This window comes from Phasianus colchicus, chromosome 3, assembly GCF_987193195.1.
Source record: "Phasianus colchicus chromosome 3, bPhaCol1.hap1.1, whole genome shotgun sequence".
Lineage (NCBI taxonomy): Eukaryota > Metazoa > Chordata > Aves > Galliformes > Phasianidae > Phasianus > Phasianus colchicus.
In genome coordinates this window covers 12,389,845-12,404,477 of record NC_143438.1, presented here as the reverse complement: position 1 = coordinate 12,404,477, position 14,633 = coordinate 12,389,845, and the positions used below count along the sequence as shown (strand labels likewise).

Here is a 14,633-nt window from a genome sequence, read left to right as displayed (position 1 = left end):
GAGGAAGCAAGAACAATGCGAGTTCAAAGAGCTCTCTAGTGCAAGCACAGAGGCAATCCAGCCAGCTTAAGCTTTGAGGTAGTCTTCAGCTGAAAGAGAGAAAGCAAAGCAAGAGGGCCCCTTCTGCAAGGCTGTGCTGGGGATGTGCAGTGAGTGCTGAATGGATCCATCACTGTGGCATGAAGGAAGTACTTCAATACTTTCTTAATGGTGCTGATGTGAAGAACCAGGACGTAAGGTGAGCCATGTCCAATAACTGCCCATTGGAATACCCCTGAGTAACAGTCAGAGTTAGCTTTGCTAATTTTGATGTTGCTATTGAATGCTTTTTTCCCATTCTCACACAACTCTTTCATCGCTCAGGGACTTTCAGGCTGTCTAGTGATACAAATAGATTGAGATAAAACAGATAAGCAGTAAGGGGTTGATAACACTAAAGCATATCACTACTACACACCAGCCAGCCAGGACTGTGCTCTCCACATCTTCGGAGGCTGAAGTTGTGAAGTCCAGACAGCAAGGGGAGAAGTTCCCCCTTTGTCATTGTGGTAAGGAAATTTAAAACTCTGGGACCAAAGCTCAGTTTGTAATAGCAACCCTAAGAAAAGCTGACTCCTGGAAAAATGAGAATTACTTCCACCAAGATGCTAGAACTGAAAGGAAGAGTCAAAAGGAATACAACCTCTCGCTAAAATAAATAAACTTCTTGTCTTTCACCAAGTCAGTCTGATCCTAAAGCAGCAGTATCACAGCAGCAGAAATGCTTCTGCATAGTGAAAACCTCAGCTAATGATTATAGCTTTCAACAGGAAGCCTCTTAGAATCTGAAATGTGCCCCTAAAACAAGATCTTTAAATACTAGCTATTATAACGTTGCTTTTCTGGATTAGATATATACCCACTTCATACAATTTTAAAAAACTATACCCCCTTGTGTTTCTGAAGTAGAGACCAATAATGCACTCCAGAGCCCACAGTCTCAACCACAGTCTGCTGTCGATTAAATTCATTTGCTGTCCTACTGGGAGCAGTCAGAGAAGGTCCAAATAGCTCACCTGACCGTAACTCCAGCTTCTTAATTTCACTTCATTGACGTCTCCATGGAAAACAATACCAACATCATTCAGGACATATTCTTCCCTTTCCTTCTCGTCATCCAGGTACACGGCATCCACTGTATCAATTTATCCAAAACAAATGTCAACATCACCACTTAGATTTTATATCGAGCAGATAAAAATAATTAGCATATACTGCAGCCATATTTGATGAGACGTTCCCATCACCCATCAAAAAAAACATCACTTGCTTCAATAGAATACAAACACAAGGAGATAGTGACCCCGGTTAGAAATATGATACACAACTTAAAAGCATGAAAGATGCAAAAACGCTGACAAATCCTGCCTGTTCTCTCAAGATCTGAAAACTATGATTAAAATGTCACATCTTATCAAGAGTTTTATGATTACTGAGTACCACTAATTTAAAAGTTGGAGCACCATGACGCAATTCTGCATCTGTACAAACAGATCAAAGAACAATTTCTAGCCTATTAATATTAACAGAAAACAGATCAAGTCAAGAGATCTAAAGAAAAACTCTGTAGCACGTTACAAAAATTGGAATACAGCTTTTATAGTGTATTAACAGAAGAGTTTGATTGCTTTTTCCGTACATAAGTTATTGACTGCAGTGTTCCTCCCCCATGTAGCTTGACTGACCAGCCAATATGAAATCACAAAATAATGCAGAACCACTGAATCATAAGGGCTGGAAGGGATCTCTGGAGATCATCAAGTTCAATCTCCCTGCTAAAGCAGTTCCCCACAGTAGGTTGCATGGGAAAATGTTCAGGTGGGTTTTGAATATCTTCAGGGACTGAGACTCCACAACCACTGTGGGCAGCCTGTTCCAGTGCTCTGTCACCCTCAAAGTAAAGAAGTTCTTTCTCATGTTCATATGGAGCGTCCTGTGTTCCAGTTTGTACCCACTGCCCTTAGTCGTGCCAGTGGGCATCACTGAAAAGAGCCTTGCTCCATCCATTTGACACCCTCCCTTTAGATATTTATCAGCACTGATAAGATCCCTCCTTAGTCTTCTCTTCTCCAGGCCAAACAGTCCCAGGTCTCTCAGTTTGTCCAAATGAAAACTAGAAGTATTCAGAAGACATCTTCATCAAAACATGTATTAAACACACATCCTAGACTGGCCTAATATCAGTCAAAAGAATATAAGTGGATCCTCATCCTGCAAAGAGGATTCACATACTTAAATAACCCATAGTTAACATATATAAATAACCCTGAACTACATGAAACTATTCAGATGTTCGTGGGTAGACATGAAATGGATGGGAAATTCTGTGATGTTAGAAAAGCTGAGGATTTATTTCCTGTGCCAATAATGATATTTTGTGACTAAGAGGTACCACTTAACATGTAATGGTTTGGGAATTAATTAATTTGAGGAAATCAGTAATGTGGCACCAGATAACAAATTAAAGAGAAGCATAACCTGTGAATGTGTGATATGAGCAAGTGCAAAACTGCCACTTACCACTGTCAGAGGCTTTCTTCTGCATCTTACTACAAATTACTATGGGATTATTTCACTTTAAAAGCCTATTGATTTGTTGTATTTTGTTGAAATTCAAATCAGATTTGTACTTCCTTCTAAAACTCATCTTCAAGAGCTTCTCCATTTACCCACAAAACAGCTAAAATCTGAAAAATCAATGGCAAAACTCACACTGACTTCAAGTAGGTAAAGAGTTTTGCCAGTCTGTACACCTGACCCTGTTGGAATTTTTATTTTCATGCAGATGTATTTATATCCGTATATATACAGAAGGGATTATGTATAGATATATAACATCAAGAGCTTCACATTGGTGTGCAAGGAATGATATGGAAGCAGGTATTGGATGTAAGAAGGTTTTTTCTGCATTTGAAGAGATCAGTGCTTTCCACTGTGCTTTTGACAGGGTTGCTGTACAGGCTCGGCAAGCTACATCAGAATCAGAGCAGATGAAAAAGCAGCAGGTTTTGCCTTGTTTTCCCTGAGGCAGGCAGGTCTGAGGCTCTCTCTTTGTGTAGAGGCAGGGTGCTACATACCTGGCCTCTAAAGGCTGGGTTGTAGCAAGGGCTGTTCATAAGCCTGGCACTACCTACAAACTAGTCAATCTGCACCCCGGCACAAAGCAGAAGATCATGAGTTTACAGTGTGAGGCCACCAGGTGACAGAAAGAGTGTTAAGACCTGACAGTGGATCCAAAAGCTACAGTCATTTATGTCAGCAGTGACATGCATACTTTGGAAGCACCATATTACATGACTTTTTTGAGGTCCATCTCCCAGCTCTAAGCAAGTTCTGCACAACATCCCATCAAAAATGTTGTGGATGTTGCAAATCACACAAGGCTCTGTGTCATTAGGATGGATGTGCCTGATTTGCTTATGGAGCAATTACATGTATTGACTCACTGAGCTCTGGGTTTTATTGAAGCACGTGTATACAAACAGTACAGAAAATGCATTTCAAGGAGTACAACTCACACCTGCTTCAGTACAGTTATGCATTCAGCAGAGTGTGTGCACATGCCTTCTTGACAGCTGTTGTTTTCTTTCAGGGATTATAAATATCAATATTGATCTCGTTGGTATCAATTGAGATGCTTACGTTATTTCAAGACTGCATGATCTTTGCTAAATCAGATGAAAATTGATTAACTTCTCTGTCAATTATTTTAAATTATTTCTATTTTTTGATAAAGTAAAACGGGCCTCTGTGTTCCACATAAAAGCCAGCTGCTTTGATTTTTGACAGCTCTCACTACCCTTGAGAACTGTTTAGAAGAAAATACGAGGCATTTGTGACTACTTTGATGCTAAGCGTGCTCTACATAGTACAACTCCTAATTATTTGGTGCAAGCAGAATTTCACATCTGACAAACAGAAGAATTCCAAGAAAAAGCACCAGGCTTGTTTGTTCTTTTTCTCTATCAGTTTAAGGTTTTTCTACTTACTTCTTTTATCCTGGGAAATTAGTAAGACCCTAGCAGTGCTACAAAGAAACAAATAATCTTCTATGCTTCTTTGTTTGAAGATAGGTAAGGTGAAAATACACTCCATGTGAGGACAGTAGTGCAGGTGAGAAATCCCACTGTACACAAGTTCATGCAATCATAGAATCATAGAATGGTGTGGGTTGAAAAGGACAATAATGATAATCTAGTTTCAACTCCCCTGCTACATGCAGGGTCGCCAATCACCAGACCAGTCTGCCCAGAGCCACATCCAGCCTGGCCCTGAATGCCTCCAGGAATGGGGCATCCACAACCTCCTTGGGCAACCTGTTCCAGTGCCTTACCACCTTCTATGTGAAAAAAGCTCCTTATGGAAGAGGTAAGAAGTACAGAGAAGCTCTGTCCCTTTAGGAAAGTGAATAGCCATGAGAGGCCCCTCCTGGTACTGATGCACCTGGGAAACCCCTGCCTTAGCAGAGCAACCACTGGAAATGTCATCTTCTCCTGCACACAGTGACAGCTGAGCACAGCAGAACCAGCAGATGGATGAAGGTGGTTTGCCTTCAGGACCTGTCCTCCCTTTAGCATGGGAACCTGGACAAGCTCTTGCTGGGAGGAGAACACCACTGTGGCAAACACATTGCAGCGAGAGCTAAAACAGGTATCTACAAAGTCCGCTCCACTCAGAGCCAAGCTTTGGACGATGCTGTGCAATGACTGGTTCTTGTCTCTGTGAATGTAGCAGAGATATGAAGCTCTGACTTTGTGAATTTTTGGAATCTATGGTAGAAGACATAAAATTTGATATATGGCTACAAACAACAGAAAATATTACTGAGTCAAGCCTGATCACATTTAACATTTTAGAGACAGTATAGTGGGCATGTTGGTTATGTATGGTGACGGGTGAACAGTTAAACTAGATGATGTTAGTGGTCTTTTCCAACCTTAACGATTCCATGGTTCTGTGATATTACAGATGCCCAAAGGCAATCGCATGCTACTAATCCTCAATCTGTAACAGGATGTTTGAAGGACATGGGTAGCAGAGTCAACCGAGCCACTAAGACTGCAACATATTTAATTGCTCTAATCTAAAACACTTTGCAGAAAGCTTGCATGAATGAAAGATAATCCTCAACCCATGAGTCTGCAACTTACAGACACACTATGCATCTCCACCTAAGAGAGCCACAAGAGACATGCAGAGTCTTTTCCTGATAGGCACCGAGTGCTCCCAAGCAGAATGTCGCTGGCTCAGCACCTCCTTGGAAAAAGGAGCTCACAGTACTTAGATCAAAGGAGCCATTCTCCACTTTCATGTAGTCTGATATTGCTAAGAGTCAAGTTATACTCAAGTTATCCTTAATGACTTGCCATTTGTATCTCCTGTTTCAGAACTGAACAGGGCTCCATGTGCCCAACAGCATGTCTGTTTTTCCCTGTTATGTCAGCTGGCTGAAGAGAGGATGTTGCCTATTCTTGCAGGCTTTACTTTGCTTATTAACTAATGCAAATTTCACCTGAGTATCTGAAATGCCAATCCACTTGCTTGCTGTGGGGCAGATGCATATCATTTTGCAAGATCAGGCCCCACATCTGCATCTGTAAAGTATTCTTGGTGATAAGCCTTAACCATATAAAAGCATCTGATGATTTTGGAAGCAAAGAACAGAAGCTGCTCTGTAGCTTAACTGGTAAAGCATGCAGACTTGCTCTGAAACAGTAGAAAAAAAACGCATCTCAGCCTGGGAAATTATGTCAAAACTGAACTACAGTGAAAAAAGAAGTAACAAGAAAGGGCATAAATGCCTCTGTCTTAAAGAAAAGCTCATACAGACACATTGATGTTTCTCTAAAATGATGAGCTGGGTAGCTGCACTAGACACTGATGGAGCTTGTACTCTGCTCCCTGCGATAACAATCCCCATTCATTCATTCCCCAGCCTTCTCTCTTTTTAATGAGGCTTTTTACTCAGACTCTGCTTCTCAGCTATTAACCCAGCAAACAAGTCCAGGAGATTTTCAAACTACTGTTTTCTGTGCAGTTTAACTGCCTGAGTTTTTATACCCTTTTGTCATTCCACTGCACAAACTTTCCCAGCCAGAGGACAAGGCATGGAGAAACACTGCCCTTGCTCTTCTAACACAAAGGGGGAAAGGCAGACACAGGAACCAATTAGTGCTTAGGAGGGAAAGAAAGCAAATCCACATCCAAATGAAGTGCACAAAAAACGAAAGCTACAATAGTTAGCAAGGGCCAGGACTTCAAGCCATTGTGGCACACCTGGACACGTAAGTTGGGGACAAGGACATGATGTTCTGAGGGTGACCCCCACAGCAGACCCGTGCTGCTCTGAGTCTCTCTTTTGCCTTCTTGCAGTAGACATCTCTGTTAGCCTTCTTGATGGCTGCTGCTGCATGTCCTGAGCTCTACACGTGAGCTCCCATACCGTGGATTTTGTTTTGCTGGCTTTTGACCCCATTCAGCTCAGGAAGTGAGTGCAAAGCACCCATGTGTCATGGGCACACGGAGATATGAGTAGGAGATGTGAATGAGGGATTGATTTTCCCCTTCTTACTGCCCACCTCATGCTTCAAATCAGCCTCTGTGGTCCCCATCACACATGCTGTGGCAGCCAATCTCCCCCCACCTCATTTTTTCTATATTTTTTGACTGCCCTCAGCACTAGCTGGCTGCATGCTTGTTATGAGGTGACTTCAGATTTTCCTCTGTAGTTTTTCCCTGTCTAAAGAGATGCTGAGCCACGGCACAAACACTGTGCTGGCTAACAAGCTGGCTGTTGAGAAACCAGGACTCCACCCAAAGGATTCTCTGCCTTAGGGTGGAGAATCACACCTCCTGAGCTGGAACTGGCACCTGTTGATGTTGCCTTTAAAAACACTGAGAGGCTTTGTCTGTTCACCAGGGTGTCACATTAGTTCATTTACCTTTGCCAATAATCCCTCGCTTTCTGTTACCTACTCTCCTTACTCCCAGAATAAACTGACCATGTGTCCCTAAGGTATACAACTCTACGCTGCTTTCAAAACTCCCTCATGGTGCTGTGAGGCCTTGGGCTCTGCCCTTCCCTCCCATTCCTGCTTAACTAACTCCACTTTACTCAGCATTAACATATATCTTCTTAAATAATGCATAAGCTAATCATTGCTTATATTCCCTTGGACCAGGGGTAAGTAATGAAGTCAGCACAAATCATTCTACGTACTGACAGTAGTGTGGCTGAATAATGGGCTCTATTAATAATGCTAAACTTACTCATCACATGTAAGATGGCCCTTACTTGGTATGGGGTTATTTGATGAAAATACTCCGGTAAAAAATTGGAGGATGATGGAAGGATGGCAGGAGGATATATAGTTAGCTGCTGACCTAAATATATAGCAGTACGTGTGCCAGATATGGAGCCTTACAAGCATCAGAAGCTGAGATGTGGTGCTAAAGCCTGTCAGAAGGCTGGTGAACCTAGCCTCACCAGTCCTCCTTGCCTTCTCCTTAAAACTACACTTTGAATTCATTGGCTAAAAGAGCAATTCTGTCAGCAGAAGGACTGATTTTACCTTGGTCCAGGGAGATTTAAAAAAACAAAAGTTCTTTAAAACACACTGGATTGCAAAAAGGGCTAATTTGCAAAATGTTCTGTTCCTCAAAGAGGGCAAGGTTGCTGGTAATTAGTCACTGCTAAGGGTAAGTTATAAGGTCAAATCCTGTGTAACAGCAAGGTGCCACCAATCATGTTGCAGCAGACTAAAAGCATCCAACCTGTGCAGGACAGCAGCTTCCACTGAGGTTTAGCAGGCTTTTGGGCTGCAGATGCTCCATCCTAAAATGTGGCAACCAGCAATGTAATTCAACAGTTGTGAATGGGGTGCCACTACATCCTACCCCACACCAAATCCTGGGAAAAAAACATGCCCATACGGACTTATCAGTTTAAGGAACATGGTGGCAGGCAGAAGGTTCACACTGATGATTATTAAAACCAGAGCAAAGCCTTGGGATATATTTAATACCAAAAATGGAGCTGTGCCATGCTACCTATGTAGGTAAACACAAACTCACAAACTCAGCCTCATGAAACTACAGAGTGCCCTGATAGCCCCACTCACAGGGCACCCCCAAGAGTGTAATACTTAGCCCTTAGGGGCAATCAGGTAAATGTAACCACATCCTTTCTGTATTCATACAGACTGGCCTCCAACCACCTTGGCACAAGTTCCCTTTCCCAGACTACACCCTCTCACAAACCAATGAGCCCAGTGAAGAAACTGTGAGTCTTTGACACTGATAAGAAACTACTTACGTTGGCACCAGGGGTTGAACAATATGTAAGTGTCAGTTGCTGAGTTCCTGTGTGTTCTGATGATGCCATAGGGAGTCCGGATGGCAACGTAAAGGCGAAACTTCCCAATAATGCAGGTAGCAGAGGACATGATGGACAGGCGAATGGAGTTGTTCTCCTTATGGATAATCTTGGCTCCCCACTCTCCAGGTTTCAGTGCGTCACCTATGAGGATTGGGATGTAGGTGCCTTTGTTTGGTTGTGGGTAGCGACCTGGGGAGAGAAGGGGATAACTCCATGATGTGGTTCATCTAGCTTTAGCATCTCTTCATTTCCCAACAGTCTTCTGTCCCTTTGTGTACTTCCAATAGAGGTGGCACATGTTAGTGGGCAGGAACCACCTGCCTTCTGTAGAGCTTTCCACAATACTTGGTTGCTGGTGCTGCTGCCACAGAAGGGCATACACCACTTCCCAGCAGGCAGCCCATGCAATGGATACTCCCCAAGAACCTTGTAGATGGTGTGGGAACAAACTCTGGACACCTAGAGTCTTGGCTGGGTAGCTAAATGTTCTGTTCTGCAAGCAGTGGGCCCCAAAGTATGACACACCTTCAAAGTATTGCTCATATTTTGCCTTATAGTAAAACAAATCATGACCCAAAGAAACTTGTTTTACTCTGTCAAGTATAAAAAGCATCTAGACAGACAAACTAAATGTAAATACGTACACTGCTGGAATTCAAGATAGGTGGGAAGGATTATACCCTTTGAGCCTGAGGTAGAGCCAAATTATAACTGGAATCCAACCAGTGGTATAGTTAAAAAAGATGCTTGTGAGAAGGCTGAGTTCCTTATGTCATTCTCAAGTCTATTTTTCATTTCAGATTTTAGGCTTACAGTTTTATTCTCATTCACCGATACAGTAAGGAAAAGCACAGAGGGAGAGACAGACTTCTCTATTTTTCATTCCTACTATTTTAGAGCTTAAAAATGTAATGCACAAGGGTGCTGATTTTCCTGTTTGTTTATTTTTATACAGCTGATGCAGAGACTCAGATCTGAACACTGTCACATTATTAGAAAGGGCAAATCTAACTTTGAATATGAAGCTTATGAGCTGCCATGACCCCTGTGTTTCTAAGATATTTGGGATTACTGAGCTTCATCCAACAGATTATTCAGAACACAAAAACTTTCATCTTGCAGATTTTCAGTGCACATAAATAGCCCAGTTTCCCTAAAGGCCAGGGATGCTCTAACCCATGAAACCCTTCAGATCAGCAAGGGATACAACTGAAAGAAGAGGCCTACAGAAGAAAGATGGACTTGAATAAGAGAGTAAAATCAATAGAAAACAGCAGAAGATAAAGCACTGGACACTTCAAAAATAAGTCTTCAAAGGAAAGACTGTCTACAGAGAAGAGCCTATAGAGGTAACAGATGAGAGTATTTCCTCTGCTAACAATTGTGATCTGAGAACTGAACACATTCTTGTTCTTTGTAGCAGAACTGGGTATGACCCAGCTTGCCTCCACAGTAGATGATTTGTTTCTAGTTTTGGAATAGTTGTTGTGGGTTTTTTAAGCAGTTCATGCAAACAAAGCTGCAGAGCAAACCAAGTAATTGATCTGATACCCTTTAAAGCCACTAACAAGTGCTACTTTTATTTAAATATCTTCCTCGTCTCTTCCAAAAAGGAGGGAGAGAAAGATTAATATTTTCACATACTTAGGAAGTGATGCTGTCACTTTCACTGAAAGCTGCCTGCTGTAGGAGCCTATCAGGGACAGAAGGCACTGCACTGTGACTCCGCTCCCACATGACCATGTCTTATGTGTGCTGGAAATCAGGAAGTTGAAGAACTCCTCTGCAGTGAGTCTGCCCATAAGAACAATACCCAAAGAAGCCATGGGGCTTCTGCAGTGCATCTTTATGGAAACCTGCACTTCTTACCAGGCTTAGCAAGGTACCTCTGGTATCTGAAGACTCAACGTGTAAAATCCCATCTACCCTTCAAAACAACAAAGGTCCTCTTGCATGCAAAGCCACAAGATACCTTATCTATCTGCTGCTTGACAATGGAGCTCATGTTGCTGCTGGTAAGTAAGCAACATCCTTTCAGCTCAGCGCCCATGCCAGTCCCCACAGCTGCATGCAGAAAGAGAGGGGCCACTGTACTGTCCTGCATGGGATATTGCCTGCATCCCTGCAGACTGGCAGTGATGCCAGGGAAGGAATATCCTAGAAGTCAGGATAATATGCAGATGTTATAAACAGAATATACAAGCAAACATGATTTGGCAGGCAGGGTTTGGCTGCTCGCTAACAGTTGCATAAGTCTCGGATCCAGGAGGAAGGCAGGGATGATGGTCAGGGCTCTCAAAAGCACAGAGAAGAATTTCCAACATTTTCTTTGAAGAGAGGACAACTTCCTTCATTTTCTGAAATGAATACCAAAATGCAAATGGAAGAGCAGGAGAATTGTTGCTTCTGATAGGAGCTTCTAGAGCTGATTTGTAGTCACACATCCAGGCACCTGACAGCACCAACCACACTAGTCTCATATACACACATCTGGTGCCTTGATACTAGAGCACTATGAAGCTGAGTGTACTTGGCATCACATGCTAAGGTTGCTGGCAAAAGCATCCCTGCATAGATTCAATACTTTGTTTATCAACACTGTAGGGATGTCTTCTCAAGATGGCTTGGCCGTTTGAATGTTTCTGCATCTTGAGCACACATTTCTGGCTGCAGTGGGAAAATATGGCCAATTTTGGCTCATAATTGGGATATCTGAGTTGTCAGCTCTTTCTCAGAAGGGATAATGCGCAATGGTGATTGCACGTTCCAGGTGAGAGTCTCTAAGGAAGAAGATTCAATGTTATCTAAAAACTCATTACCAAAAGCCCGTGAACTCCTGGCAGAGCACTCTCTGCAGGATCTCTTGTGCTAACTCAACATGCAGAAAGGCAGGCGGGTGTGTTTGGGTGCATATCAGGACCAGAAGCTACGTAGTGAAGATAAATTCTTTTTATGCTGACAGGAGGGTGTTTCTGCCAGCAGTATCAGCTGGCTCAGCATCCCTCATGCTCTGATTTGCTTTGGGAGCTGGCAGCCTGAGCCATGCTATGCAGCCAGTTCTCTGTGGCTGCTTCATTCCCCAGTGCTCACATGTGCTTTGGGTGTAGGAGGCTCTGGCCCTCACATGAGGACATTTCACAGCAAATTTATCTCTGAAAGACAAAGTTGCTGCATGACATGCTGTTGGGTTGTCCCCATCCCCTCTTCTCTAACAGCAGACAGATGAGAATTCAGAAAGCCTGGAGGCCACTGCACTGATACCATCAGGCATAGATAGAGTCTCTTTTTTATAGGCTCTTGTTACATCCCAGAAGAGTTCTAGTACTAAATGATAGCTGATGTGTCCTGCCTTCAAGGCAGGACAGGGCAGAAGAGAATTCCTAGTGTCCCTCCTTCAGGAGCCTCCAGCACTCTGCACTTCAATGCAGGGCTAGGCACTGAGCCATGATACTGCCAAAAGGCTGTTTTGCTTCTATGGAAATCCCTGTTACAGAAAATGTAATGGTATAAACATGCTGATTTCCTCTTGCAGCATGGTGCACAGGCCTTTGGTACTTCTTTTCTCTCCTTTCTTATCTCACCTTGGTTTCTGTAGCTACCTAAGCTGAGCTCCTAAAGCTCCTATTCACTTCAGTTGCAGCTCAGCTCTGCTCTACACCTGGGTTTCCAGGCACATGGGAAGTGGAGCAACATAGCTGTAATCACTATTGAAGAAGCAATGCTCTCTTCTCCTCAGCGCTACATCACAAGGCTTTAAAAGTAAATAAGTATGTGAGTGAACGCACCATGACTGAAGCTTGTGTGAATATGGGCATGTATGCAATAGTCTTCCCACCCCCCACCCACTCTATAGGTGCAGAAAGAAGAGAGCAGTGTTTGTTAAAACTCGCCAAAATCTATTTATGCAGCAGTAGAAGAAAGAGCTATTTAAAACACAAGACTGTGGCTACACACAGATGCACTCAAAATGAGTTATTCTTAACATATGCCTCAGCTCTGTAGCATGTCAGCTCCTGGGCCCATCAGCTGTGTTTAATTCTGGATAACACCGCTGCATCCGTGAGGGATTTACAGCAACAGAGGGAGAGCGAGAGAGAGGTACAGCAAGTTCAGTCAGCAAAACACAAGTGTTCCTCCCCCAGTTCCCCAAGTCTGCCAAGTCCCCCTGCTGCTCCTACTTCCTAGTCACTTACTGGAGGCCATGGCTTGCTCAAGTACCACTCTTCCTCCTTCCTTCCCAGCCACCTGGAAGTTGCTGTCTCCACCTAGTTTAGCATTCCCTTGAATGCTAACTTTTTTAGCATTTCCTTGAATGCTAAACTTGATCCCCAGGGGCCACGTGCATTGCTGTACACGTACGTGCATTAAACAGCTCCTAGATGGCCATCAGTGAGCTAGTGCCATGATGTTAGCACAACATGGAGGGACTGATGAGTGCAAGCCCTACGCAAGTCAGTGGCTCTTTTCCTGTAGGAAGCAAGGAGGGAAAAGTTGGTAGCACAGGGCTGAAAAATATAGTTAACATCAGTGTACTTCTCCGTCCTGATGGAAGTAGAGTACCTCAAAAGACAAGGAGGTGAGCAAAGCTATTTCTCAATAGCTTTTTTTGGAACCCTCATTAGAAGATTGTTTTTTTTAAAGGAGTTGAGGAATCTGTTGCCCTTTGGGAAATACATTATGCACAGCGAGGTTAACAATTTCCCTGATAAGCTCATTTGTTTTATCTAGATACACTCTTACAAAGGGTAAAGAATCTATTTCAATGCTGGCCCTGGAAGAATAATAATTGCGACAGGTTGGTAAACAAATTGGAGCTTGGAGCCACTGTAAAGAAGAACAAGAAGAAGGAATATAAGAGGAGAAGAGAGGAGGAGGAGAAGAGAAAGATGTCGAGTGTGTGTGTGTGAGAGAGAGGAAGAGAGAGAAGAGAAAGAAGGCAAAGAGTAGGACAGAAAACATAAGAAAATAGAATGAGTAAAACAAAGGAAAAGGGAAAAAGAGAGAGAGAAGCTGTACTCAAACAAACAAAACAAGCAAGGGAAATATTTTTTTCCTAAAAAACCCAGTGTCTTTAGTCCCATTGCCTTCAGAAGTGCTGCAGAATGAACTTGGAAACGTAGGAAACCCAAATATCTTCTAATAATTTTTGCTTGTAGCTCCAGTTAGAAATCCTTAACATCTGACCACTCTGTCCCAGGAGTGAATATTATGAGTACTTTACAGTCGTAAAACATACATCTGAGTCATGCGCCTTAGCTATTAAAAGCATTAAATAATACAGCTAATTTTAAACGCCACTTGATGCTGCTATAGCGATGCAAAGGAAGAGCAGGATACAGATCCTTTTGAAAGAGAGAATTCATGGAGCATCTTGAGGAACTCCCTTCTCTCTGATCCTCTAGAGCCTGGGCAGGAATTCCAGAAGGGAATAAATGCCCCAGTGCCTTTTTCAGCAAGTGGAGAGTTTTGTTTTTCTTTGTTAGGAGTTGGCAAACATGTCTTTTCTCTCCCTAGAATTAATTTCTAGGAAATGTGTTCTGTGGCTAATAAATTATCCTTTCTTCCTCCAAATGGAATGTTCCAGAGAAAATGGAAAACAATGTGGGCTTGGTCTCCGTGTTCAGATCATCATACATAGGTTTCTGTAACTGTTCATTTCTTTGTAGCTTTTCATTAAGCAGGGAGATGGAGCACTGTTGACTCTGAGGCAATCTGCATTGGACCTCTGGCTATTCAGTCATACTTAAATGCCCTTCTGAATATAGGTTAGAATTTAATGTCAACTAAATAAGCCATATGGGATCAGGTCTAACATCTTTGTTCTTAGTTGCTTTCATTGTTTATAACTATTCCTCTGGACTGGGCCTGGGAAGACTGTAGTAAAGGAAGCAGTACACATTTGCTCTCATCTCAGGCCAGAAGCTGATGATTTATAGCCTGAGGGGTACAGAAGGGCAGGTTAGTGGGTGCCCACGCATTCACACGTGTGGAAAGGTGATAGTAGCCTGGAGGATTGGAATTTATGACCACTTCAGATGTATGCCAATGAATAAAAGGTTCATAATAATATTTAGAACTAGACCAATATATATGGATTTATGAAACTGTTGAAGTAAAATACAAATAGTCAACAATTTATGAGGGTGTGGGGAAATATATCATTAGAGTAAGGATGTACCATATAAACTTATCAACCACTCCAGAATTTACAGCCATG

General features: G+C 42.7%; 1 protein-coding gene across 7 annotated transcripts in view; it reads right to left on the bottom strand.

Annotated features, from left to right (window-relative positions):
• Positions 1 to 14,633, bottom strand: part of F13A1 (coagulation factor XIII A chain) — a 203,030-nt gene that overhangs the window by 32,478 nt on the left and 155,919 nt on the right. For all 7 annotated transcript variants that reach the window (XM_090136981.1, XM_090136976.1, XM_090136977.1 and 4 more), the window contains 2 exons: positions 8,354 to 8,605; positions 1,056 to 1,174 (listed from right to left, as the gene is read on the bottom strand). In XM_090136981.1, the coding sequence (XP_089993107.1) occupies positions 1,056 to 1,174; positions 8,354 to 8,605 (371 nt within the window). The remainder of the gene's footprint in view (positions 1 to 1,055; positions 1,175 to 8,353; positions 8,606 to 14,633) is intronic.